Source organism: Aethalodelphis obliquidens, unplaced genomic scaffold (genome assembly GCF_003676395.1).
Source record: "Aethalodelphis obliquidens isolate GAN/ISIS:26980383/991018 unplaced genomic scaffold, ASM367639v1 scaffold38, whole genome shotgun sequence".
NCBI classification, from domain to species: Eukaryota; Metazoa; Chordata; class Mammalia; order Artiodactyla; family Delphinidae; genus Aethalodelphis; species Aethalodelphis obliquidens.
The window spans coordinates 9,526,998-9,554,710 of record NW_020837982.1 but is presented as its reverse complement, the minus strand read 5'-3'; the positions used below and the strand labels follow the sequence as shown (position 1 = coordinate 9,554,710).

Genomic DNA, 27,713 nt, shown 5'->3' with positions numbered 1-27,713 from the left:
CCAGGTGGAATGGAGTAGGCAAAACGATGGACTCCCCAAAGATGTCTGTGTTTTAATCCCTAGAACCGGGATAATATGCTAGACTACATGCTAAAGGGGAATAAAGATTGCAGATGGAATTAAAGTTGTCTATCAGGGCTTCCCTGGTGGCTCAGTGGTTAAGAATTTGCCTGCCAATGCAGGGGACACAGGTTCGAGTCCTGGTCCAGGAAGATCCCACATGCTGCAGAGCAACTAAGCCCGTGCGCCACAACTAATGAGCCTGCGCTCTAGAGCCTGCGAGCCACAGCTACTGAGCCTGTGTGCCACAACCACTAACACCTGTGCGCCTAGAGCCTGTGCTCTGCAATAAGAGAAGCCACCACAATGAGAAGCTCACACACCGCAACAAAGAGTAGCCCCCACTTGCCGCAACTAGAGAAAGCCCGTGCGCAGCAATGAAGACCCAACACAGCCAAAAATAAATTAATTATTAAATAAATTTTTAAAAAGTTGTCTATCAGATGTCTTTGAAATAGGAAGATTAGCCTGGATTATCTGGGTGGGCCCAGTGTTATCACAAATTTCCTTAAAAGTGAAAGAGGAGAGGGGCTTCCCTGGTGGTCCAGTGGGTAAGACTCAATGCTCCCAATGCAGGGGGCCTGGGTTTGATCCCTGGTCGGGGAACTAGATCCCGCATGCATGCCGCAACTGAGAGTTCGCATGCTGCAACTAAAGATCCCGCATGCCACAAGGAAGATCCCATGTGCCTGCAACTAAGACCCGGCATAGCCAAAATAAATAAATATTAAAAAAAAAAAAAGTGAAAGAGGAAAGCAGAAAAGTAAGTCAGGGTTATACAAGGTGAGAAAGATTCAACTTTGTCCCACATAGCTGGCTTTGAAGATGGAGGAAGGGGACTAGAAGCAAAGGAAGGCAGAAGCTGGAAAAGGCTAGGAAATGGATTTTCCCTTAGAGCCTCCAGAAAGGAACACTGCTTTGTCTAGTGCGATCATTCTAGGACTTCAAACCTAGAGAACTATAAGATAATAGATTCGTGGTGTTTAAAGACACTAAGTTTGTAGTAATTTACTACAGCTGCAATATTCTAGTACAGAAAGCACTTGGTCTTTTTCTGTTGAGTGTGGTATTAGCTGTGAGTTTTTCATAGATACCCTTTTTCAGTCTGAGGAAGTTCTTTTCTATTACTAGTTTATTTGGTGTTTTTAACATGAAAGGCTGTTGGATTTCCCTAAATGCTTTTTCTGTATCTGTTGAGATGATCATATAGTTTTTGTCCTTTATTCTATTTTTTTTTGGTGGGGGGTAGGGGGGGCGTGGCCCTGCCGTGCGGCTTGCAGGATCTTAGTTCCCGGCCCAGGGATTGAGAACCCGGGCCCCGGCAGTGAAAGTGCTGGAGTCCTAACCACTGGACTGCCAGGGAACTCCCCTTTGTTCTGTTGCTGTGGTATAATATTGATATATCAATTGATTTCTCAATGTTAAAGTAATCTCGCACCCCTCGGATAAATCCCACTTAGTAGTGGTGTATAATCCTTTTTATATGTTGCTGGGTTTGGTTTGCTAGTATTCTGTTGAGGATTTTTTACATCTATATTCATAAGAGATATTCGTCTCTAGTTTTCCTTTCTTGGATGTCCTTGTCTGGTTTTGGTATTGTGGTAATACTATCTTCATAGAGTGATCAGGGAAGTGTTTTCTATTTTTTGTAAGAGTTTATGAAGAATTGGTATTAATGCTTCAAATATGAAGCCATGTTGTCTGATTCAATCTCTTTACTTGTTATATATATGTCTATTCAAATTTTCTATCTGTTTTTGAGTCAGTTTTGGTAATTTGTGTCTTTCTAGGAATCTGTCCATTTCATCTGCGTTATCTAATTTGGCATACAATTGTTCTTGACATTCCCTTATAATCTTTTATTCTTGGTATATCTTTATAATCTTGTATTTCTGTAAGGTCAGCAGGAATATCCCCACTTTCATTTCTAATTAATTTGAGTCTTTTTTATTTCTTGGTCAGTTTACCTATAGGTTTGTCAATTTTGTTAATCTTTTCAAAGAACTATCTTTTGGTATCATTTATTTTCTCTGTAATTTTTCTGTTCCAAACTACTTTTTATAGAATCTGTGAAACATACTGAAAAGTGCAAAAACTCACCTGATCCAAGAAATCTGTGAAGTTTATGAATCCAAGTTAGCCCAACACTATGTACACCAGCTTCATGAGTACAGTGATATCTTGAGGGACACTTGGGATCTGCAAATGGAATCATTAATGATATAAAGGAAGCCATTAGAAAACAGAGTTCACCTGAGCAGGCTGCAAACATATCTGTTGATGGAAGTGATGCAAGGTCTACAGGACCTTCATACTGTGGCACTATGTCAGGGGTTTGGGAATTTAAAAATCTGACTTCAGTTTCCAAATACATTTTAAAAGTATAATAATTAACAAACACAATTCAAATACATTATTTTCTAAATATTAATACAGAGTTCACCAAACATTAACAGTTGCTGTCAGGTAACTCACTTATGCCTTTCTGTCCTCCTCTGTGCATTTATTTACAGTTCTTCAAAATAAAATGGTAAGAAAGGCTGTAGTTCTGTAGGAAACCTATGCTTGCACGCATCTACTTACATGAAACTGCTGAAGCTACTGCACTCCTACAGCACAGGTACTAGAAAGACTTCAGCACAGCTGCTTAGTGAACAGTCTTGTCATAGATGGTAAGTCAGGTGTAAAACGTGAAGTTTTACTTGATAATGCTGACTTACAGATAATTGTTTAAGTTTTAGATAGAATTTTTGTATTTATATTTATACCAAGAATTATGAGCAGCTGTTACATAATTTTAATGAAAATTTCTGTATTTCCATGGAGTCCTAGTTATCAGTAGTAAGACTATTGTGAAACTAAAAGATGAACTCTTGAATACTTAATTTATAAATATTTATCTCTGTGACTCATGATTTTTAAAACATTAAACAACCAAAACAAGATACAGAAATAATGTCTATGCTAAAGCTGATTTAAGATGGCAACTGTCATCCATAAGCCCCTAAACCCAATTTTTCTTTTATCCAACAGCCTCACTTTCTTACTGCTGACTTTATAGTAAGTAAATGTTGTAAAGTGAATATTATAGTATTTTCATCAGTTTTATATGTTGGGGTTCTGCATAACACCTCGGAAAATAGCATTATGCTATAAAAAGTTAAAAAAAACAAACTCCTGGCAATCTCCATGGTAATCATCTCTCTGAACAATAAAGTACTAAACAGTTTCTTTTCATTTGCCCACACCTGAGACTTAATTTAAGGCTCAAATCATCTCATTAGATCTCCCAGTGTTTAAAATAGCTTTTAAAAATGTGTCTGTGGTGCTGAAGTCAACAGAAAAACCTTAATATTGGGATGAGACAGAAATCTGTTAGTAACTGAAGTAGGAAATTTGCTAGACACCCCTGACAAGTTATATGGTAGCCATTCACTTATGTCATTAAAAATCTGGGTATGTTTCAGGTATTGTAATATGCCTTAAGTATAAATATGAATCAGTCAAAAATTTATTAGTTTCACATATGAAAATGTTATCTCTCTTTTTTTTTTTTTTAATAAATTTATTTATTTATTTTTGGCTGTGTTGGGTCTTCGTTTCTGTGCGAGGGCTTTCTCTAGTTGCGGCAAGCGGGGGCCACTCTTCATCGCCATGCGCGGGCCTCTCACTGTCGCGGCCTCTCCCGTTGCCGAGCACAGGCTCCGGACACGCAGGCTCAGCGGCCATGGCTCACGGGCCTAGTTGCTCCACGGCATGTGGGATCTTCCCAGACCAGGGCTCGAACCCGTGTCCCCTGCATTGGCAGGCAGATTCTCAACCACTGCACCACCAGGGAAGCCCCTGAAAATGTTATCTCTTATTCAAAGAATCAAGATAAAAAAGCCTACAATTAAGATTTCCGAAAAACGTATGTATCTTTATAAGGAAACCAATTAGTTTATGTCACTTTACCTCACTAGGTCTCAATTTCCTCATATATAAAGCAAAGTTCTGAGACTTAATATTTAGACTATATCTGTCCAAACCCTGTTCAATTAGACATGCCCAATGAATCCTCTTTGCTGGTTTATTATATAAGGACTACTATGCCCTTAAATGTTCTGACTACACTTTAGTACAGAGTTGAAGCCATTATTACCAAACCCAGGCAAACTGGCTAATAGGACTGTAGGCAGATTAAGTCAGGCTGCTACAAGATTGAACTCCCTTTCTCTGGACTGGAGAGACGAAAACTATGAAAGGTTCACCCAATTATTCCAGACTGAGTGAGCTTTTGTTCCTCATTCTTCACAGGGAGGAAGACTAGATCCTAGAGGAGACTCTGAGAAACTGTTGAGGGGCAAATAGGATTATAGGATTTTTATGTCAGAAGGGACCTTAGAGATCATCTGATGTTATCTCTATTATCTTTATGTGAGAAGTTGAATAAATGTCCGATACTACAGAGCCTATTAATGTTAGAGCTCTAACGAAAACCTAGGACACTCCAGACTCCTAGTTACAAACTCCTTCCACTGAGCCATGCTGAGTCTGGACAACACACAGAACACATTCTTTGATAGTCTCAGCAGTTTATCCAAGAGCGCCCTAGATGAACAGATATAAGTTGCCAGAAGGATCTGGTGCCAACCCAGGTAAGTTAAAGCAAAAGGAAAAAAGAAAAAAAGGAAACATTCAAATGGGCCTGGGTATAACAATATGTTCTAAAATGAAGAAAGATATTTTAAAGAGATACCTTAATACCAGTATAATTTTATTTTTAAAGTTATTTTAAAAGTTTATTAAAGTTTGCATACATTTAAGAATTTGAATCATGAAATCTCCTTTTGATTGGACCAGGAAAAAGTCACTATTATAAATCTGAGTGGATCCAGACTGAAGACCACTATCCTAAAACTTAGGGAATTTGCTTAGTCTTTCTTGGACCTACAGTGCAATGTTGTAACTGAAAGGCCAAAAGAACCCAGTCAACTTTTTAAAGGCTGGAACTACAGAAAAATTACACAGGAATACCCTGTGATAATCTTAGTACAAATATAATGAAATAAAAGAACTAATTTTAGTGAAAACTTTACCTCTGTGAAGTTTGATTGGACAAGAAAAGTCAGAATCAAAGGGCTCGTCCTCTCCAGATGCCAGTTTCAGGGCAAGCTCCAACTCCACACACTCAAACACATACAGAGAAGGAATGAGGTCTGCCCTGGAATCCCAGGACTTCTCTGACTGAAAAAAAAGCACTGTAATTTTAGTGTTTCATGTTGCTTTGAAAATGTACACAACTAAAAACAGAAGCAAAAAGCTGAATCAAATAGTGCTTTCAAACTCTTAATTCCACCCTCTATTCCAACAGTGCCTTGTTATTCTTAAAAGTGAAAAAAAGGCCTCTCTTCTTTTAGGAAGTTGTAAATAAACAAGTTTAGAGAAGAGCCAATTCAGTGATTCAAAGGTTCTTTATACCTATCACCAAAGGTGGCAATATAGAGTTCAGAAAGAAATATATAGGTCGCTGGACCAAGTAACCTGGGTGCATTTTAACTTCCTTCAATTTAAGTTTTTAAAGTGGGCTTCAATTACTTTTAAGTGTTAAGTAAGTTTTCAAAATACACATAAGTGCCAAATAGAAACTATAAAATTCCTCATATACGAAACATTCATAGTGGTCCAGGAACTATCCCTGGTGTTGGAGATACAAATATGCCCACAGCAGCCCGACTTACTGTTTGGTCGTCTTCTTCTTCCCCTTCCAGCACAACACAGTGATACAGCATTCCTGATTCAGTAGCAATCACCAAGATGTTGGGGACACATGGTAAGCAGAGTACAGCACACGCATCATAACCATAGTTATCTTCAGCTGCAGGATGCATGGGCAGTGGGCCTAACAGCTTTCCCACACTCCCAGGGCTAAAGAAAGAGTGAAAACATACTTGGAAAATGTTGATAGCAGACAACCATGCTCATCACTTAAGAACTTTTTTTGACTTTTCTTTCCCCAGCTATCATACACTAATTCAAAATACAGTATATTCCCAATGTCTCCACTTTTTCATTTTCCCACTCAATTCCCACCTCTTTGGTACTTCTCAACTGGACATAATTTTGCCCCCAAGGGGACACTGGCATGTGTCTGACGACATTTTTGGTTGCCACCACTGGGAGGAGGGGGAGAAGTTACTGGTGTCTAGAGGCCAGAGATGCTGCTAAACACTGCCCCACAGGGCAGTCCCCTACAACAAAGAATGATTCGGCTCAAAATGTCAATAGTGCAGAGTTTGAAAGATCCTGCCCTAAATTTACTGTGGTTTATGCCTTCACCACTCCAGTAGAAGCTACTCTCTGGCAGAGGTCACCATTGAGATTCTAGTTGCTAAATGCAAAAAAGGCCCTTATCTCGAGCTGGTGCAGCATTTATAACTGGTTAACAATGATTGCTTCGTAATACCCTTAACATCTGTACATTCTTTCTCCTAGTTTTCTCTTCCTACCTCTCTGAACACACCTTTCTAATACCCTTTCCTAATTTCTGCCTCTTAAATATTTGCGCTTTCCCGGATTCCATTGTAAACCCTCTTCTCTTTTCAAAATACACACTTATATAAGAGCATATCAGGACTTCCCTGGTGGCGCAGTGGTTAAGAATCCACTTGCCAATGCAGGGGGCACGGGTTGGAGCCCTGGTCCGGGAAGATCCCACATGCCACAGAGCAAGCAACTAAGCCCGTGCACCACAACTACTGAGCCTGCGCTCTAGAGCCCGTGAGCCACAATTACTGAGGCCACGCGCCACAACTACTGAAGCCCGCGTGCCTAGAGTCCATGCTCCGCAACAAGAGAAGCCACTGCAATGAGAAGCCCGCGCACCACAACGAAGAGTAGCCCCCGCTCGCCACAACTAGAGAAAGCCCATGCACAGCAACGAAGACCCAACACATCCAAAAATAAATAAATAAATTTATTTTTTAAAAAAAGAGCCTATTAACTATGCCTGGTTTTAACCATTACCTGTATTCTGATGACTCCCAAAAACTTTTATTCTGAAGTGCAGCTTATCTTCAGACCCACTATTTAATTGGATTAGACAAATACACTTACTGAGTGCTGGATAACACCCCCAAGGAAGTAATGGTTTAGCTGGGGAAGCAGACATTTAACTAGAATTACTATAACATCTGTAACAATGCAAGGATTTACAGGGTACAAAGCAACACTGAAAGGTACAAAGCAAGTGAGATATGTAAGAAAGGTATCCAAAATAAGTAAGATCGGGCTTCCCTGGTGGCGCAGTGGTTGAGAGTCCGCCTGCCAATGCAGGGGACGAGGGTTCGTGCCCCGGTCTGGGAGGATCCCACATGCCGCAGAGAGGCTGGGCCTGTGAGCCATGGCCGCTGGGCCTGCGCGTTCGGAGCCTGTGCTCCGCAACGGGAGAGGCCACAGCAGTGAGAGGCCCGCGTACAGCAAAAAAAAAAAAAAAAAAAAAAAAATCAATGGGAACAGCATATTCTGGGAAGGGATGGTGAGCATTCCAAGCTAGGGAGCAGCATATATCCAGTTCTGGAGGAATGAAAGGCGAGGAATTGACAGGAAGGAAACTTAGCTTGGTATAATGGGAGGCGAAGTGCAAAGTCTAAGGCAACAGAACAGTAGCTGGGCTGGCTTTTGAAGCAGACAGTCTCATATGCCATGTTAACGTGCTCAGAGTCTCTCCGCTGGGTGACAGTGTGTCACTAGAGGTTTAAATCAAGAGTGATAGAGTTTCACTTTACTAAGATTAATCAGATGGTAGTGAGGAGGATGACAAAGAGGGGACCAAAACGGGATTCAAGGCAACTAGTTAAGAGAAGAACGATCCAGGCAGAAGATGATGAGGGTCTGAAGCAAGGACAGGGAAATAGAGAGATGGGTATATACATTCAAGAAATTTTCATGGTAAAATCAATAGAATTTTGGGACCAGACTGGACTTATGAGGATGTAGAAGATGACTTTCAGGTTGTGGGCTAAGGTTACTAGGTAGATAATGTGGGCAAATAAGGGCCAAGTAGTTTGGGGAGGAAGGGTAAGGGAGGGTAATAATGTTACCACAAAAGCCTCCCGAGAGAGACCATGTGTGAAAGGCAGAGAACATTTCTGTCCAGGAGAACAGGACTGACAGCGAATCCTCATCATTCTGCCATCTATAAAGCTCTTTCATCTTTCTTAATTATCTTTTTCATTTTGCATCCTCTCTTCTCTCTCCTGGGTTCACTTCCACTCCCATTTCTACCTAGTGAATCCTTCAGGTCCAAGCTTCTGTGTTACCATCTTCTGAGTCCTCCGAGACAGGCAGCCTAAGCACTTACTCTGTCCCACTCCCAGAGCACCCTGTGATGCCTTCAGCACATCACATTGTACTACAGTTTTGGTTTGTCATAGGCCTTTCTGGTAGACAAGGAACCACATAGCAGGGACTCTGCCTTCAACCTTGTATTCCTATTTTGCCACAGAGTGAGTCCTGAATAAATATCTGTTGATTTATAAATAAATAAATTACAATGTTCAGATTCGGGCCGTATGCCTCTCTAGTTACAAACTTTCCCAAAATTCTTATCCTCTATTGATTCTAACTCTCACCATAACAGATGATTCTTATTTCTTCATTTTACCTGTATTTTCTCTCTAGTCCTGTATTTCCAAATGTCCATGGAATATTTCCAAATTAGTTGCCCTTCCTGACCTCATTATTTCTGTTAATGGCTCACTCCCTTAACCAAACAGCAACAAAGTCTTATTGATCCTTCCTTTGTAGTATGTACTATGTTCATTTCTCCCTTGTATTACCACCCTAGTTCAAACTCTTACAGACCTTAAACTAAAATTTGGAAGTTACTTTAAAAGTCTCTCTGCTCCAGTCCCTTTCCTAACCAATTGTTTTATCCTTCTCCTGTTTAGAAACCATCACTGGATTCCTACTAACCTATTCCTACAGAAAAGACTCCACATCCCTTAACTAGGTATTTAACTCCACCACATTTTCCCTGGACAGGAGCTTCCAGCTTTATCATTAGACGCTCCCTACCTGAATCTTCTGCTCCAGCCCCAAGTGTCTAATCATTGGACCTTAAACAACATTTGCACTTGCCTGTTTTCATACTTGACTTCGTGCTGCTCTTGTGACTAAAATGGTCTTACCCTTCCTTGATGCTTCATTTAATCCTGCTTTAAAGCCTTAAGTCTCATATGACATCAGTCCTTCTCTGTGAAAATTTCCTTAACTTCTTCAGTCAGAATCATCTCTCCTTCCTCTGGGTTCTTATTATGCGCCACTAATGCAGTACGAGTCATTATCTTTCCATGGTTATGTATGTCTTTTCCCCACAACTGGGACATAAGATACCAGATAACCATGTCTAACCATCCCCATGGTGCCTTGTTCACATAAGATACATGATACAGATCTTCCTTGACTTACAGCGGGGTTACGTCCCAATAAACCCATTGTTAAGTTGACAATATTTTAAGTTGAAAATACATTTAATACAACTTACCTACCAAACATCATAGCTTAGCCTAGCTTACCTTAAATGTGCTCAGAACACTTACATTAGCCTACAGTTGGGCAAAATCATCTAACACAAAGCCTATTTTATAATAAAGTGTTGAATATCTCATGGAAGTTATTGAATACTGTACTGAAAGTGAAAAACAGAATGGCTGTAAGTATATCAGTTGTTTACCCTTGTGATCGTGTGGCTGACTGGAAGCTGTGCTAACTGCCCAGCATCACAAGACAGTATCAACTGAATATCACTAGCGCAGGAAAAGATCAAAATTAAAAATTTAAAGTACAGTTTCTACTGAATGCATACTGGTTTTGCACCATCGTAAAATCATAAGTCTGACTAAGTTGGGGACCATCTGTAAATACTTTTTTGATTGACTATCCTTTGTGAACACAAATCCAGTCTTAAGTGATTATCCACGAATTCTACAGAACTTACCCAAATAATACGAGGAAATGAAAAGTCAAATGATCTGTATCAACTTTCTCTTCAAAATATGCAAGCCAGCCTTGAAAGGCTGCAATACTTCCAGAAACTCAAAAACACGGACCCCAAGTGCAACCATGACAATCTATACTGGAGCACAAGCTGGGCTTTCATTTCAGGTGGGTTACCTCCTCAGCTTACCTGTGCAACAGACTAACATATGTAAGGAAAGTCTCCCCATTCTCATACAAGATGTACAGGGGGTAAGCCAATACTTCATCTTTGCCTTTTTGTCCAAATATGTTCTTCGGGACTGCTGACAACGGCCCAAAATCAAATGCAACTGCTGTCTCTCCTAGAGATGCGGTGTAGGCCCTTCTGAAAAGAGATTTTAAAACCAACTGGTTGGAAACGAAAACAGAAATAAAATGTCCAATAACAGCAGGTGGGGATTGAATTTGTATTCAATGGAGTGATAAGACAAAAAATTGTGATAATGAAGAATGTTAAACAACATTGGAAAATTCTCATAAAATTCAATGAAAGTAGGCCATAAAATTATGTAAAGTTGAAATATACAATCACACAAACAGTAAAAATACACACATACAGACATGCATAAACACAGAAAAGAAACAGGAAGAAAACACATAAAGATATCAAGTTATCTCTAAGCAATAGGAGGCATTCAGTCCACGAATATCTACTAAATATTACTAAGCGCTCAGTGCCTGTGGTTCTGGGAAACATCAGTGACTTGAACAAAGGCCCCCCTCTAACGAGAGAGACGTCCACAGAGAAGCCAACCACATAACACAGAGCCAGAATATGACGTTATGAAGAAAAATAAAGCAGGGGAAGAGAGTACTGATGGAGGTGCTGCTTTAGGTGATCTGGGAAAGACTCTGATAAGGTGCTATTTGAGCAAAGATTTGAAAGAAGTAAGGGAGCGAGTCTGTGGTCACGTAGAGAAGGAGCAGTTCAGGCAGAAGGAAGGACACAGGCAAAGACCAAGGAGGGCGGTGGCAGGAGTGTCTGAGGAATGGCAAGGAGGCTGAGTGGCTGGAGCTCAGAGCCTGGGAGGACTGAGCTGGAGGGCTGCAGTCAGCGGGCAGAAATCAATGGAGTGCGGAGAGCAGGGAAGCAGAATGAGCTGATTTATACCGAAAAGTAGCACTCTGATTGCTATGCTGAGGACAGACTACAGGAAATTTTAAAATACTTCAGTTTCTTCTTAATACTTTTCTTAGTTTTCCCAATTTTCCGCAACAAATTTACATTACCTTTATAATCAGGAAAGACAAATGATAAAACATGCTGTTTTGTATTTTAAAATTTAGTTTGTTATTCAAAAAGATTCCAGTTTAACACAAGGTTAATGAATATGGTTAAAATAAAACCACAGTTTCATATAGCTGAGAAAGTCAGCATCATTCCAAGCTGTTATAGGTACCATATATCTTAGTTTCTTTATCACATGGAAAGGTATATGGTTTCAGGAGGCAAAAAATGAGGAATCCCAAAATCCAGAATAAAAGAACTACCTGAGTTAAACTAAAAAATTAAGACAATGAATGGAAACAAAAAGACAAAGCAGTTATTTCAAAGAGACTTAAATACCAAGCCATCCAAACTTAACTGGAACTTAATAAATATAGTAATATTTCTAATAATGGTAGTAGGTATCAATTAATGAGTACTTACTCTGTGCCATTCTAAGCACTTTTTATGCATGATCTCATTTATTCTGTACAATAATCCAATTAAGTGGTCACTACTTTTCATATTCATGGAATATACAGTCATGGAAATGACACTTAGTGCAACTGAATAACTTGCCCAGACGCCACAGCTGACAAGCGGCAGAGCTGAGACTGGAACCCACCAGGTGTTGACGCCAGAGCCAAAGCTCTTAACTACTGCGTTTGCTCTACGGCCTCTCATCTGGACAGGGTGCCTGGCAAAGGAGGTTGGAAAGCAATGGAAACTCACTGCCGACACCAGAACAGGACCTATCAACTCGCAGAGGCAGGTATTTCCCCACTGTGGAGATGGCTGGATGTGAGGTTAACGAGCTGGTGCTATAAGACATTAAAATCATTTGACTGAAACTTTCAGTTGTGGGACTATTAAAGAGAATTAAAGTGGTCTCCAGGCTGGTGGCAACCTCTGACTCCTAGCAGAAGCAGATGAAATTTCTCTCTGGAGGAACACACCCCCAACTCAGGCTCTCAACATTTCAAAACATTAAGATCAAGTAAACATAAGTTCACAACGAGAGATCAGCAATCACAGGAAGAAGCGACCATGATCATGGGGCAGGAGGAAGAACACACAGATTTAGATCCCCACCTCCCCAGGGCTTCAGATATTGAAACTGTCACATACAGAATAGCTGTATATAAAATATTCAAAGGAATAACGGTTAGAAAAACAAAAATAAAGATTATTAGATATGACCATCATGGAGACATGAAAAGAACTAAATGGAACTTCCAGAAATACTGCTACTAAAGGCTTCTCTCTACATGCACACACTGTGGGTGATCATGTGTGGTAATCACCGGAAAGACTGATCAAGAGGCCAGAGGAATGGGGTTTGTAAGTTCAAAGGGTGATTCTGTTAGTGGTCAAAGTAGCCAGGAGCTTGCCCCTGTAGTGGGTAAGAAAACATAAAAGAAGCCAGGGTCACAGGAGAATCAGAAGGGCTCTCTACGTTCTGCTCCAGCTTCTGGGGTACTAGGTGCTGGGGGTCCAGCAATCTGCCCATCCACACTGAGTGAACAGCTGGCAGGCCTCCAGCCCAACACTCTCACCTTCCACCTTTGCTGTAACTTTGCAATATTATAATTCATTCTCTTATTCAAGATACAACAGGGAATAAATTTCAGCTATTCACATTTTTGAACTTTCTTGAAAAAAGACCAAGTTAGTAGTTATAGTGACATTCAGATTTGTAACTTCTCGTTACATATTCATATCGCCTATTTTTGTTTATTTCTCACATTACCAGAAAGCATGCTAAAGGCACCTTTGGAAAATCTTGCAATCTGCTAAAATTGCATTTATAATCCCGATAAACTAATTTTTAAAAATTTCATGACACAAATAAAAACTTACCCTTTATTGAGTATTAGACTTTCCTCTTCTGCTTCTGAAAGTACAATGACCTTAGTGGGTGTCTGGGGCTCACGTAGAGAGTAAATCCTAGCAATCAAAAGAGAAGAAAGCCAGTACTTAAAATTCTTTTTCATTTCCCAAAGTTCCTCTTTCCTTTCCATCTAGTCAGTTTCTGAGAATTTTCCTACCAGTTATCACAACCATCTGCCAAAGATCTTGCTGTTACTGACAAAGTAGCCTACTTCATTTGTTCCATAACAACATAAGAGGAAGGTTTCCCTGGGGCATGAAGAAATGTTCTCTACTCTAAGCAAAATGCCTCATCAGCCTTCCCCAACCACCACACCTCAGTCCTTAGCCATATTCACCTTGTCTAATCATCTCACTACTGCCTCTAAGTTTGCCAGCTTCCCTCCAGTTATACCCATCTGTCTCTGCCTATGAGGAACCCAATCTCATCAGGGAAGAAACCATTTCTCACTGGCCAGCTGGTATGACCGTGGGTGACTTTTAGCCTGCAATTTGTACATATTTGTGTTATATAAAGACACAATGTCTTCCCTCCTTTCTCAAGAGGTTAGTATAAAACTAAAAGAATTTTTTTTACCAAAATCATTTTAATTTAAAATAAATTTGGGGGGAATTCCCTGGTGGTCCAGTGGCTAGCACTCTGCATTCTCACTGCCAGGGACCCAGGTTCGATCCCTGGCCGGGGAACTAAGATCCCGCAAGCCACACAGCGTGGCTAAAATAATAATAATAATAATAAAAATTTTTCACAGCATATATGGCTATTGTTAAAAGGAGAAAAAAAATTTTAAAGGCCAGTAATATCATTATTAGAAATCCAAATCCCTCTTAAAGTCTTTATCAAGTTAATCACTTATTTTGTCTGATCCCACAAAGAATTTTTAAACTTAGTTTGTTCCATTATCAATAGAATGTCATTTAATAAATGTTTTTAATGAACATTCGATCCAATTGAACACACCATTCATTGTGGTCTTCCTAGCTGCCTACAAGCATTACTGACTTCAAAATACAAATAAGTCCTATAAATTGTAATGCAGAACAGTGAAAGGAAAAGTAAATGCAACAGGGCACTGAGTGGGAATTTCTTGTTGCCCTGAAACTGTCAATAGGGTCAAAGCTTAGGAAAAGAGAAGTGTTAAATACCCAATATTTTAAAAGGAATCTTTAATAACTGAGGCCAGATACCTCCTTTAGGGCTTAATGTGAGGAAGACCTAGACCTACACTATCTCCTCACAATCTCCTTTTCCAGCTTACAAAAGACAGAAGGTGTCAAGAGTCCTTAAGAGTATGGTACGATGTCTGGAATGTGAGGGTCCTCCTTCTTTCTTTACCCCCAACTGCAGAACCAAATGGGTGGGTAGGAAAGGCCCTAAAAGAACCAGCCAGATTTAGGGGTACCTGTAATAAGGGGAAACGGGTATCTCATTTTCTAGCTGAATGCCAGATGTGTTGTCAAAAACTACAGGCCACCAAGGCAAGGGAATTCTTGGGTGATTCTGACATGTCATATCCTAGGGTTGGGGGCATGAGAACACTCTATGGTATCTACTCCAAGTATGGAAATTTCTGAAGGAGGTAGGCTGGGACAACATAAGAAAGGACTATAGTGTAGTATGCCCAGTTCTGTAGCCCTTGGAGGGCAGGGAAGAAGACCTTGGCAGTTACCATGGCTCCATACGAAAAACCACAACGGTTAGGTCGAGAAGGCAGGAGATACCAAGTTTAGGGATATTCCATCAGAGGGTTCAGGGCATGGACAGTTGGTAGAGCCAATGGGAAACAGAGCTCCTGAGTGATGGAGGGAGCTGAAGGCCAAACACTGCCCCTGAAAAAACCACACACCCATCTATGCAGAGACGATCACATCAATGGAGGCCACTAGCAGCTGAGGGAACTAGATTAAACCAGGAGGGATATGCCCCCTGCCCTCCACTGATGGACAACCAGTTAGGTAAGATGTATGCCTCAGCTAGCACACTCTCTTTACCCCACCATTGAGGAGTCAGACCCAGAGGAAGGAGGAACAGCTCTCCGCCTTACACTTCACCCCCTACCTCAAGGTGCTTGGGTAGAAAGAAGAGTCAAAGAGCAGATCATGCCCTCTCCACTCATTTCAGATCCCTCAAGGTCTGACCTGTGATAGGACCAGGATATAGTTTTGAAGTGGATTTGAGATCAGAGTTTTAAACTGAACAGACTAAGTTTTAATAACTAAAAGTAACCAGAAATCTACGAGATCTGTGTAAGAAGCCCTTAAAGGATCAACCATTCAGCAGTAAAAGAAGATTTGGTAGAGCACAGTCAAAGCAGTGATTAGAAAAAATAAAACTGCAGGTATCTGTACATCAGTCAGTCTCCCCAACAAACTTTTTACATAAGGCAGATCCAGAAAGTTAACTGATAATAGAGATCTCTGTAGGATTAGGGCATTTAATCATACAATGCAAAACCTGGAAGGGGCTTTAGTAAATGATCAGATGAAACCTGCTCATTTGACAAACTGGAAACTGAGGTGCCCAAGTTTTTAACATCCCAAAGACAGAAGTGGCACTGGGACAAGAACTCAAATCTCTCAATTCCCAATTAAATTATCTTTCCCCTATGCTACATTACCTCCAAAAGAGTGACACAGTGAAAACAGCTTTAGGGAGATTATCTTAATAGGTCAGATTGGGAAAGTAGAGACTGGAGGTAGGACCAGTTGAGAGGGAATAACAGTAATTAAGGCACGTAAGTTAGGGCAGCTGGACGATTCTTACACGATTGAGAATGGGTAACGACAGCCATCAGATAAAGCTTTCCAACATCTACTGACCCATTTAGTGGTACTCTGAGCTATTAACTGGCAACCAGAAAGAGAATCTTCCCACTCACAAAGCTGTAAGAAAAAAATGTACCTTATTACATTGTCTGATGTTAACAGCACTATGTGGGGGTCCAGCATCTCACTCGGATACCAGGCAGCATGCTTTAGAGTCAGAGAGGTAGAACTGGTGAAAAATCTCTCAGCAACGGGAGTGGTGCTAAAATAAAGACAGCAATTTCCCAAAACCTGGATGAAAAAGCTTCTAAAGGAAAACCTATCTTAACACTCTTTGCTCTTCTTTCCTTCAAATTCCTTTCTTATAAATCTTGCTGAGACAGCATTTAAAGCATCTACCAACCAACATCAAAGAATCAAAATTAAAATATTTTCTAAACTGTAGAGTATATTATACTGTACTTTACAAGTGATTTTACATACAGTATCTTACTTGATCCTTTTAGTAACTTTGTAAGGAAACTACAAGGGCAGCTATTATCACTCCTATTGTGGAAATGAGGAAACAGATTTAAAAAGGAAACATTTTTAAGGAGGCCCAACCTATGAGTTGTGGAGCTAAAGATGCGTTTCTACCTTATATTCTTTTCAGATCTTTCAGACTCTCATTTTTCAGGATTAATTGGAAAAGAAAAAAATACAACAATAAAACTTAGTTACACTTATGAGAAAACTGTCTGGCTCACAGTTAATAACTGCTTTTAAAACATCTTATTTCAACCTACTTGAAAAAACAGCCTGACTTCCAATGAGACAGCAATGTGATAATTTAGGCAGAATAAAAGTACAACCCCACATATACTGTAAACACTATTATCACAAGAAGCCAGTGTGCAGACCATCTGGAGTATGATGTTTCAATAGTAGCAGAGTAAACATACCTTAAGAACCACTGGTCTTAAGCAATTTTTTGCATGTATTACAAAATTATACAGATAAACACTAAATGGAAATACAACTTACCTACAATTCACTGTTGATTTTCCACCTTCAAATTCAGAATTCTTCCCCCACCTCTTAGGTAATTCTAATATCATGAGTCCTTTTATTCCTATAAGTGCTACATGATGTTGTGCTGGACTTAACAAGACTTGATAGATTTCAAACAGGGGTGGATTTATGCAAAGCAATCTCTGAAAATTAAAGCAAACTAGTCAAAATAGTTAATTTTAATGCAAATATATACGGCAGTTACTTGAAAGCACAGCACCACTTTAGTTTTCTATAACTGTAGTTTAATGAAACATTCTGGGTAAGTACTAGCACCTCAGCCATTACCTGATGAAATATTTTTTAACTACTTAGATTGGAATATTATATAAAATGCACCAGGTTTTCCTACTTTGACAAATACTACATATAATTCCCTTTTTACAATCAAACTCCAGACTACCACTTCAGCGTCAAATCTCCACCATTCCCCACCTGTACTTTATACTCCAATCAGATTAACTTGTATTTCTGGGAAATCATCATACTTTGTTATGTCTCTGTGTCTCTGTACAACTATTCTTCCTGCAATGCCCTCATTTTTCTTTTTTAGCTGGCTAAAACATTCTTGGAGACTCAGTTCCTATGCACTTTCCTCCCAAGAAGATATCCCTGACCTTCTGGCTAGGAACTAAGGCATCTTTTCTGTACTCCTAGAGCACACCCTAGATAATTCTATAATAGTACTTATCACCCTGCATTCTAATTATCCTTTTACCTGCTCATCCCACACAACTGTGAATTACTTGAGCTCTGTGTCTTTCCTCTCTGTATCTTTGGCATAGTTTATGGCATGTTGCTAACTAACTCTCAATATATGTTTTAATGACCAGACAAATGAAGAACTCATAAGTACTAGTAAATGATAATTACTGTTATAAATAGTACAATAAGATAGAGAATGGCTTCAAGAGCTTCTGCAACTAAAATACTGCTTTACCGAAGCAGATTTGACATTGAACAGTGATATTTTCAGGGGATTCTGTTAAGCTGTTTGTCTCATATGCCCTCAAAAAAAAAAAAAGTACTTCTATTTCTTCTCTCATGAGCATCTCAAATTCCCATTTTCTTTTCTTTCTATTTTCAGTAATAAACCATGAGATTACCAATGTATTGCTTATCCTTATGTATAGAGAATCACCCTAAATCAAAATCTTTTTAGACAAGACTGTTGAATATAATGTGATTTCAATTGTTCCTGATGTAAATCTGAAGTTTCTTTGTTTTTGTTCTCAGCTGCCCTTTGCTGATTCTAATCAAACTGTTTTTTTCTCGTCAGTGGTTCTTCCCTTCTTTTCCCATCTTCTTCCTATTTGATTCTAATGATCTACCTCAAATCAGACCACCTTTCTCCTGTTATGCATACAATCTAATCTAATTACCTAGGTCACCTGTGATAATCACATAATTTACATGGGCTTTTTTTGTTTGATTTGGTTTGGTTTTTAAGGTTACTATTCATGTTTTCATTTCACTGAAAGTTGCAATTCATGCTAAACTGCTTCCTTGTCTATCTCTGAGTTTTTGACATTTGGAGGACTGAAGGTCATTCAGACAGTTATCAATATGTACTGAGGGTTTATATGTTCCAAGCACACTGAAGTACTGGGGATACAAAACTAAGTAAGGCGGACACAGCCCCTGCCTTGGTGCTTGCACTCCAGAAAAGAAGTCAGACAATAAATTAACAAGTATAAATAATTTAATCATGACTGTGCTAAATTCTGCATAGCAATATAGGGTGCTAGTGTTAATACTGTGTGCCGAGCATCTAACACTTACTCTTAGAAGCTAAAATTTTACAGTCAGTAGTTTGTGGGCTTGTGACCTGTTTTCAAAACTGCAGAAACAATGCCAGCACCTTATTCAAATCATTTCTCATCAGCAAGAATCAAACAATGGCACACGACATATGTATGCCATATGTTAGAATGGGGGCCAAGTTTTCTTATTTTGTAATCTTTAAAAGACGCGAATCGGCTTATTACAAATAAACGCTTCCATAAAGCAATGTTTAATCACAAGAAGTCCGTAGTACTTTCTGATCACACCTACTTTCACATGCTGTTGGCTTCTCAAGAAGCCAGCAAAAATCCCTTTCAGTTCTGGAGATGGCCCAATTTTTTGAAAGAGCTAGCAGGGGATTCCTCCTCCATGTCAGGCAAGAAGCTCGTTGCTTTCAAATCAACGACCCGACGTAATGCTCTCAACAACCCCAAGAGAAAGTTAGGACTGTCCCTATTATTTTATGAGCGTGACGTCATGACGTCGGATTCTCGGGACCAACCTCCTAAAAAGAGCGAGTGCACCCACACTCTTAAGCCTCTTACCCCTGCTTTGTTTTTCTTCAGAGCACCTGCGCCACAGATGTTTTACTGTTACTCCACGGTCTCTCCCTTCCTCCCAGACCCCGCGAATTTAAGCATCTGGAGCGCAGGCGTTCCTATAACAGTATCCGGCGCAGTGTCAGAGTCAACGAACATACGTGGAAGGAGTGAAATATAAGTAGGGAGAGTTCAAAAGGTTCTGCGGCCACGCTACAGCGAATGAAAATGACTTTTCCAGTCGCAGCTGGACGCCCCCCAAAAGGACGTCTGCTCACCCTCGCATAGCGCCCCTCCCAGCAGACGAAAACCAGCCAGGATGGGAAGGGGACGTAAAGGCTCCTTCAGATCCCAGCTGAGGGTCATTTTCCAGATCAGCCTGGCCGTACCTGGTACTGGGAGAGGGAGGACTCCTCACCGGCGCCGCTGGGGTCCCGAAGGCGCACGACTAAGAAGGAGCTGCCTTCTCCGTCCCATAAGAAGAGCTCTCCGCCGAGGCCCAAGACCAGGTTTCTCGTCAGCAAGTGCGGCGGCAGGGGCGGCGGCGAAGGCAAAGAAGCCGGCTTCTCGGCTGCGGCTGGGCTCTGGTTTTTCCGTCCTTCCCGGAGCCGCAAGAACACGGCATGGTCAGGGAGCCAGGCCTGCCACAGCTCACCGTCTCCCGCGGCTCCTTCGGCGGCCGCCATCTTGGCCCAACAGCTCTCGTCAGCCCAGTTGCTCAGCCCGCCGCTGAGGGCAGCCAATTCGCTTCCAGCCGTCCACTGCTTCGGCCAGTCATCGAGCAGGGAGCCCGGAAGCCCGAGCAGGGCTAGGGGAGGGGCGGGGCGAAGGTGAGGCCAGCCCATCAGGTAGCGTCATTGCCAAAGCAAAGCCAATCACCAGTCAAGCCTATTCTGAAGCCAAAGGGGGCGGGACGAGAAGTTCAACATGCCAGTGCCTGCTTAGAGAAAGCTTTGGGGTTGCGGGAAGTCTAGTAGCTGGGGGTAAAGCGCCTGAGACCTGTGTATCAAATTGCTTATTGGACACCTCCACCTGGATAAACCTAAACATCTAAAACCTTCCCTCAAGACTTACCTCCCTCAATCCAGGTTGGGCAGACCTCACAAATGTCACTTCTTTTTGTTTGTTTGTTTTTTGCGGTGCGCGGGCCTCTCACTGTTGTGGCCTCTCCTGTTGTGGAGCACAGGCTCCGGACGCGCAGGCTCAGCGGCCATGGCTCACGCGCCCAGCCGCTCCGCGGCATGTGGGATCCTCCCAGACCGGGGCACGAACCCGTGTCCCCTGCATCGGCAGGCGGACTCTCAACCACTGCGCCACCAGGGAAGCCTATAAATGTCACTTCTTTAGTCACCCATTCTGGGATTGCCCAAGCCTGTCTCCGAGTGGGGCCGGCCGGAAGGACAACGCTTCCCAGAATTCCCTACGATCTGGTGCGACCAGCACCCAGGAACTGCAACTCCCAGGATTCTGCACGCGCCCCGGCGGCGGGGCCTTCTGGCGCCGACTCACGCGAAAAGGAGATGGCAGAGGGCTCAGGGTCTCGGCATCGCTCGCTGTATAAACTGGTGGGCTCGCCGCCTTGGAAAGAGGCTTTCAGGCAGGTGAGTGTGGGGTTTGGAAAGCCTTGGCCGGGCTGTCGTCACTCCCCTAGTCCGTCCCGGCAACCGCTCTCCTCCGTGCTTTTCTCTCAGCCCCGCCGGGTGAAGCAGGTGTCCGTGGAAGTGGACCTGGAACCCGAGCCTCTCGCCTGTAGGTCCGGGCCTCGGGCACCGCCCGGCCACTTCCTGGAGTTTCTGTTCCTCTGGGTGTGGCATTGCCCGGGCCGGGCCGGGCCCAGGAAGCCTTCCTTTTGGACTCGGGTTTGCTTTCCGTGTGACGTGTGATCGCGACCGCACCGCTACATCTCTACGGTGGCACCACCATCACCCGCTGATGTCGGGTTGGTGGACACCAGAGAGGCACCTTGTACACTCACCGCAAGCGAGAGAGACGTTATGTCTATTCCACAGAGGAATAGAATAATTAGACATTATTTCTAATCCCGGAAATTATTTCTCTTCCTATTCCAAACTATTTCTTCTGAGCCTCCGTCACTAAGTCTTAGCAGGGTTGTAGCCTACGGTCAGTTCTGACCTATCCTGAGCTCAGTCTGGTTCCTGTAAGTACTATAGCCTGTCTTTCCAGTAATCTCTGAAGTAGTGGATATATCCCAGGAAAATAATCTGATGCTAGAAATGACTGTCGACAGCACGATTTCTCAATCCTGGTTCTTGACATTTTGAAGACGATAGTTCTTTGTTGTGGGGTGCTGTTCTAGGATTGTAGAATGTTTAGCAGCCTCCCTGGCCTCTACTTACTAGATGTCAATAATCCTACAGCTAGAGCTGTGACAACCAAAAATGTCTCCAGTCATTGCCACATGTCCCCTAGGGGACAAGATTGCCTGAAGTTGAGAAACATCGTACAGGATGGCGGCTACCAGCATCATATCGAGAGTAGCAAGAATTAGGAAGTGGGACTTCCTGGTGGCGCAGTGGTTAAGAATCCGCCTGCCACTGCAGGGGACATGGGTTCAAGCCCTGGTCCTGGAAGATCCCACATGCCACAGAGCAGCTAAGCCCGTGGACCACAACTACTGAGCACACGTGCCACAACTACTGAAGCCCATGTGCCTAGAGCCCATGCTCTGCAACAAGAGAAGCCACCACAATGGGAAGCCCATGCACCGCAACGAAGAGTAGCCCCCGCTCACCACAACTAGAGAAAGCCAGTGTGCAACAATGAAGACCCAATGCAGCCAAAAATAAATAAATTAAATAAATAAATTTATTTAAAAACAAAACACAAAAAAAAGAATTAGGAAGCAACCTAAGTGTCCTGTTAGCACAGTGGATGCTGCGCTATTATCACCCAACCATTAAGCAAGCTAGCATTAAAGATAGACTATGAAATATGTCAATCTGGAAATACGTGACCCAAGCATTGTAATTTCACCCATCTACACGTGGATAAGGGCTGGAGAGGAAGGTGCCAAAATGACAATAGTTGGGATTAGAGTTGAAATTTTGTGTCTATAAAATTCCTTTAATGTTTTAACAACTAATCTAAGAGGTGTTTTTTGTTTGTTTGTTTTTGATGGAATTGCCTTTTCTGCCCCCTCACCTCTTTCTCCTTCTTCCAAGGGATGCCTGGAGAGAATGAGAAACAGCCGGGACAGGCTCCTAAACAAATATCGCCAGGCTGGAGGCAATATGTCAGGAGGAGCTCAGAACACCTTTCTAGTGCAGGAGGTGATGGAAGAAGAGTGGAATGCTTTGCAGTCGGCGGAGAGCCGGCCAGAGGCCTTGGCTCAGGTCAGGCTGGGATATGTGTTTTTAGCACCAAGGATGCCAGTGTCCTCTCTCTGCCTATTTCCCCAAGTCCTCTAAACCCATCCACCCTCCAGCCCCCAATCAGGATTCTAACGGCCTTTCACCCAGGTTCTTCTACCTTTAACGTTAGACTCTTCTAGATTAATTAATGGTTCATAAATACCAGGTTGTCGACCTGCTGCATCATTGCATCATAATCACTTCTGAAACTGAAAAGAAAGAAATTTCACTCATTGGCTGCCCCCCTGGAGCTTTTGATTCAGTAGGCCTGAGCCAGGAATCTCCCTTTTTAAAAAGGTCTCCAGGAACTTTCTTGTTCTAATCTCAGGCAGGGTTAGGAACTGGGTGTGGATAGGAGACCATTTACCATGTATCAGGAAGCGCACTGTATTGGAAGTCAGTAGTTCTGGAATTCTGATCCTGGTTTTGCTGTTGACTCTTAACTCTGCCTCTTTGAGCTTCGGTTTTCCCATTTGTAAGATGAAGAAGATAATGTTGTCGGTATTGTGAGGACAGTATAAGAAACATGTGGGAAACTGCTCTGAGAACATCAAGGCTCTCTGTAATAAAGGGGCGTTATTTGGTGCCTTCTACGTGTCCTACATTGTGCCAAATGTCTGAGTTACATAATCACAATGAGTGCGCACAATAACCCTCTCAGGTGGGTTTTATTCCCACTTTACAGAGGCCTGAAATGAGGTTGACAGAGGTTAGGAAGTTTCTAATGGTCACAGAGCTTTAGCAGAGCCATATACTTAGCTGCTACCCTATACTGTCTCCCCCAGATGTGGTACCATTATTTTGTCACTGGCTGGTTTCATCATCTGTTGGTGCCCTTCTCAGCATGGCCACATTACCGCATTGTCGGCACATTCTACAGAAGGACTGGGTTGATTTCCTCAGTTAAATCTGTGTTCTTCAAGCCAGCCTCCAAGTGTGAATCATTGTGGGTCTTGCCAGCTGATCATAACTTCAAACCTCTGCTGACCCTACTTTCTCTTGCAGTTGGAGGAGCCGCTGGACCTGGCCGTGCTGGAGGAAATCCAACAGGAGCTGATTGATCAAGGTGAAGTCTAAGAATAGTTCTTCCTGCCTATATCTCTAGCTGCTCTAATGCTGATGCTTTTTTCTGAACAGAATGTTTTTAACTCATTATTTCCATCTTCAGTCGAGTGTCTAGAAGTCTCTGTTTTTCCTCTAAGGTCTTGGCTGTCTGTCTTCCCAATAATAATAGTCATTGTTTCCAGGCCTTGTGCTCAGACCTCTCCTTCCATGCTATGGTTCTCTCCTTATGATGCCCCTACCAGGTAGCGTGAGACAGAAGAGAGTGGTGTCTAACACAGGTTGCACAGCTGGTGGTGGAGTTGGGAAGTAAAGTCAGTGTTGTGAATCCAGTTCCCGTGTCTATTCTATGCGACAGTACCTCTCTGTTAATAGATTAGTAGTAATCCTGTCACCTTACAGGATAGTGCACGATCAGATCTCTCGCGCTACCTAATTTAAGTGCCTTCTCTTGTATCTTTTCTTTACTGACTCCCCAGGGTCTTGTGAGCGTCCCCTTCCTGCGGAATCATAGCACCACAGAGTGCATAAGTTAGCACCTTGTATAATTAAGTCATTTATCTCACATAGCCCTATCTTGATTAGGCTTAGTTTTTAATCATCTGTTAGAGATAACAGACTTGACTCTGTAAAACTACAAAACTATTTGTAGGCTTAAATAATATGTGTAGACTTCGAGCAGTGCCTGGCATATAGGAAGTTTTCAATACACAATAGCTATTATCTTGAGGACGCAAGAGCATGAACTCTTGGCCTAGACTGCTAAGATTCACTTCTCAGCTTTACCACTTTAACTTGTGTGGCGCCGGGCAAAGCACTTAATCTCCCTGTGCCTGTTTCTTCATCTTTAAAATAAGGAAGTAGTAGTGAAGAAGTTAATATATATAAAGAACTTAAAACAGCATTTGACACATAGTGCTATGCAAACGTTAGTTATTATGATTGGTGTGTTGACTCCAGTTAGACTGTATATTCCTTGATTTTAATTTTTTTCTTTTTGATTGATTTTCTCTTTACCCTCGCCTGCAAAACCTATCTTAGTGGTGAAACACAGGACTCACTAAATATTTCTCTTGGGGTATATTTAATTTAAAAACCTGCACTGATAAGAATTTGCTGTGTTCTGCCATACTCAGTCCTAAGGAACCCTCTAGAATAGAGGTTGGCAAACTTTCTGTGAGGGGCCAGATAGTAAACATTCAGGCTATTGCAGCTACTTGGTTCTGCTGTTGTAGTGTGAAAACAGCTATAGCCCACACATAAACCAAATGAGCGTGGCTGTTCCATTACAACTTTACTTAAAAAATGGAAGGTGGGGGACTTCCCTGGCGGTCCAGTGGTTAAGACGCCACGCTTCCACTGCAGGGGCACGGGTTCAATCCCTGGTCGGGAAACTAAGATCCTGCATGCTCTGTGACATGGCCAAAATTGTTTTAAAAATTAAAAACGTTAGGTGGGCTGGAATGGCCTGTGGGCTGTGGTTTGCTGACCCCTGCTCCGAAGCCTAGATGGTGAGCTCATCAAGAGCAGGGACCAGCCTTCTTCATCTTTGTACCCCAGGCCTACTAAGTACTAGGGCTTGTTGCATGTTTGCTACACACGTTCTGAACAACACAGAGCCTGAGTCTGTGGACACTGGCGAACATCTCACCTTAGACTCAGCCAGGTGGGCCTGGCGTCCGAAGCCGTCAGCGTCCGCGTTCTCCAGCCGCCCCTGGGACCCTGCCACTCTTCATCTCTGCCACTGTGGCCTCTGGAGATGGGTGTGAAAGTTGTCTCTTTGTCTCTTAGCCTCATCACTTCACAAGGAGAGGACAGACAGGAGGGGAAAGATCCAACAAGATGAAGCCTGAGCAGTAAATATCTAGTGATTGGTAGTGTGATTTTGCCCGCATTTTTCTCTTGTGTGGATGGTGCCTTTGAAAGTGAAGCTTAGCACTCAGGACAGGGCGACCCAGGTGACGTGCGGTGAAACACGCCAGCTGTCCTTTGCCTTGCAGAACAGTCCATCATCAGTGAGTACGAGAAGAGCTTGCAGTTTGATGAAAAGTGTTTCAGCGTCATGCTGGCTGAGTGGGAAGCAAACTCCCTCATCTGTCCTGTGTGTGCAAAGTAAGAGTTTTCACAACCTTTTCAGCATTATTTGTTCCCACCCCACACTCCAAGGTGAGTGGAATTTCCCCCCAAATCTATTATCTGGGAAGGTTGGGGGATCCAGGTCTGCTGGCCATAATGCTCTGGGATCCCAATTCTGCTTCCAGGTACAATCTGAGAATAGCAAGCGGTGTGGTCATGTGTCAGTGTGGCCTGTACATCCCATCTCATGTGAGTGTTCCTCACACAGATCGTGTCACCTCTGCACACACCTCTTCCCAACTTCATGTTCAGTTCACACTGATAGCTTGCAGTCATCCATGGTGAGAATACAGACAGCATATCTGTGAGGTACTTATTAATGTACCGCTGCTTAAGAGCTTTATAGAAAGCCCAGTTTAGAACTGGAAACACTTGTATCTGATTTACATAAAAATTTTCCATATATGAAGACACAGCTGTATTCAGAATTTTAAGTGTCAGTGGTCTTAAAATATAGGAGCCCTCTTATCTGACATGATGTGGCTAAAAGTCTGCCAGTTCGTTGAAGTGGTAAGTTATACAAATGAAACATTTTACAGGAAGTTTTAAACTTACACTTATTTGCCAGTCCTTGAGCGAGGCTCTGCTGATTGGAGAGCTGAGGTTTTTTTTTGTTTTTTATAAACTGCTCTTAAAGCGCATAGTCTAGCATTTCCTGTTTTGTTTCTGTAAGTGCATCAAGAAGCTGAGTGCACTTCAGGATTTTTCCTCCCCATCTTTTACCTAATTCAACAACTTTTTTTTTAGGGACTCATCTTTTTTACTGTTCCTTCAATATTCCACTTATCACAAAAACATAACTTTGTTTCATTCTCTTATTTCATTGGTTTACATAGTAGATAATTAAGTCAGTCAGTTACAATAGCAAGTTCAGTTAGCACAGAGGTAGGACCAAGCAGCACTGGCTCTTGGTAAGGATACACTTGGCTGGTAGAAGCAGAAACACAGGGAGGCTGGGAAGCCTCCCAGCCCTGGACGTTCCTGGTGCGGTGAGCATCAGTGTTCAGGGCAGGAGTGGAGAGCGCTGGTCCATCTGGAGAGGCGGTCAGATGGACGTTATTTAAGAGATCCTCTCAGCATGATCGTGAGCGTTTCTAAAGGTCCGAGGAATCAGGCCATCACAGCAAGCCAGTTACAGGATGGTGTGAGGAATCGGGATTTTCAGCCTGTTGACTATGAGACGACTGAGGTTAGCTTGTAGTTTAACTTTTCTGTTTTTCAGTCTCCAGGGGTGACAGAGCAAAAGTTTCGCGCCTGTTTAGAAGACAGCGTGAATGAGCACAGTGCATGTTGTCCCCACACGCCGACATTTTCCGTCACTGAAGGAACAGAGGAAAAGCCCAGTCTTCTCATGAGCTGTCTGGTACGCCTCCCACAGGACCCAGTGGTAAAAGCGGGTCGGTGGTTGGTTTTATTCCCACCCTGGTAGAAATAGCTTACAAAGAGGTAAATGTTTAAAAATGCAGTTTATTCTCTGAGGAACTTTACTTGCATAGAAAAGTGAAGTCACTTCAGTTAAAAAGGCCAGTCATTCCCCGAAAGGGGAGGGACAGAGGCAGCCCAGCTCGTGGAAGGAACAGCATAAATGTCATCACTGGTTGCAACTTTTAACCACATATTGAGATTGCTTTTGTAACTGGAATATAATTTAAGCTAACTTTTTTCTATTTAAATTCAGGCTTGTGATACTTGGGCTGTGATCCTCTAGAGCCAACCCTGATGCACACGATCTACTGCGTTGGAAACAAGTTCTGTCTTGAGAAGGGGCCTTGTAAATACAAATCTTTCATTTATAACTTATTTTGTATTAAAACGTTTCAAAGTTTT

General features: G+C 42.3%; 2 protein-coding genes across 7 annotated transcripts in view; one reads left to right on the top strand and one right to left on the bottom strand.

Annotated features, from left to right (window-relative positions):
* Positions 1–20,519, bottom strand: part of NUP88 (nucleoporin 88) — a 30,359-nt gene extending 9,840 nt beyond the window's left edge. Inside the window, exons 1-9 of one of the 2 annotated variants that reach the window (XM_027130796.1) lie at positions 20,392–20,514; positions 19,707–20,125; positions 16,967–17,136; positions 16,080–16,205; positions 13,148–13,234; positions 10,229–10,405; positions 5,781–5,967; positions 5,139–5,286; positions 2,161–2,259 (exon numbers count right to left, since the gene is read on the bottom strand). In XM_027130796.1, coding sequence (XP_026986597.1) covers positions 2,161–2,259; positions 5,139–5,286; positions 5,781–5,967; positions 10,229–10,405; positions 13,148–13,234; positions 16,080–16,205; positions 16,967–17,136; positions 19,707–20,003 — 1,291 coding nt within the window. In that variant the 5' untranslated portion in view covers positions 20,004–20,125; positions 20,392–20,514. Of the gene's footprint in view, positions 1–2,160; positions 2,260–5,138; positions 5,287–5,780; positions 5,968–10,228; positions 10,406–13,147; positions 13,235–16,079; positions 16,206–16,966; positions 17,137–19,706; positions 20,126–20,391 lie in introns of both variants that reach the window. The other variant, XM_027130797.1, reaches the window with a different exon arrangement.
* RPAIN (RPA interacting protein) lies at positions 20,374–27,712 on the top strand. Of its 5 annotated transcripts, none has more exons than XM_027130801.1 (7): positions 20,374–20,918; positions 22,500–22,670; positions 23,694–23,754; positions 25,751–25,862; positions 26,012–26,075; positions 27,109–27,273; positions 27,565–27,712. In XM_027130801.1, exons 1-7 carry the CDS (start codon positions 20,424–20,426, stop codon positions 27,592–27,594), a joined length of 1,098 nt encoding a protein of 365 aa, XP_026986602.1. In that variant the 5' UTR covers positions 20,374–20,423; the 3' UTR covers positions 27,595–27,712. The 5 variants fall into 5 exon arrangements, 4 of the variants coding, with proteins under 4 accessions (XP_026986602.1, XP_026986606.1, XP_026986603.1 ...); XM_027130802.1 differs by having other exon boundaries at positions 20,375–20,918; positions 27,109–27,249; XR_003438019.1 differs by lacking the exons at positions 27,109–27,273; positions 27,565–27,712 and having other exon boundaries at positions 20,375–20,918; positions 25,751–25,916.
* Position 27,713: the final 1 nt, after the last annotated feature.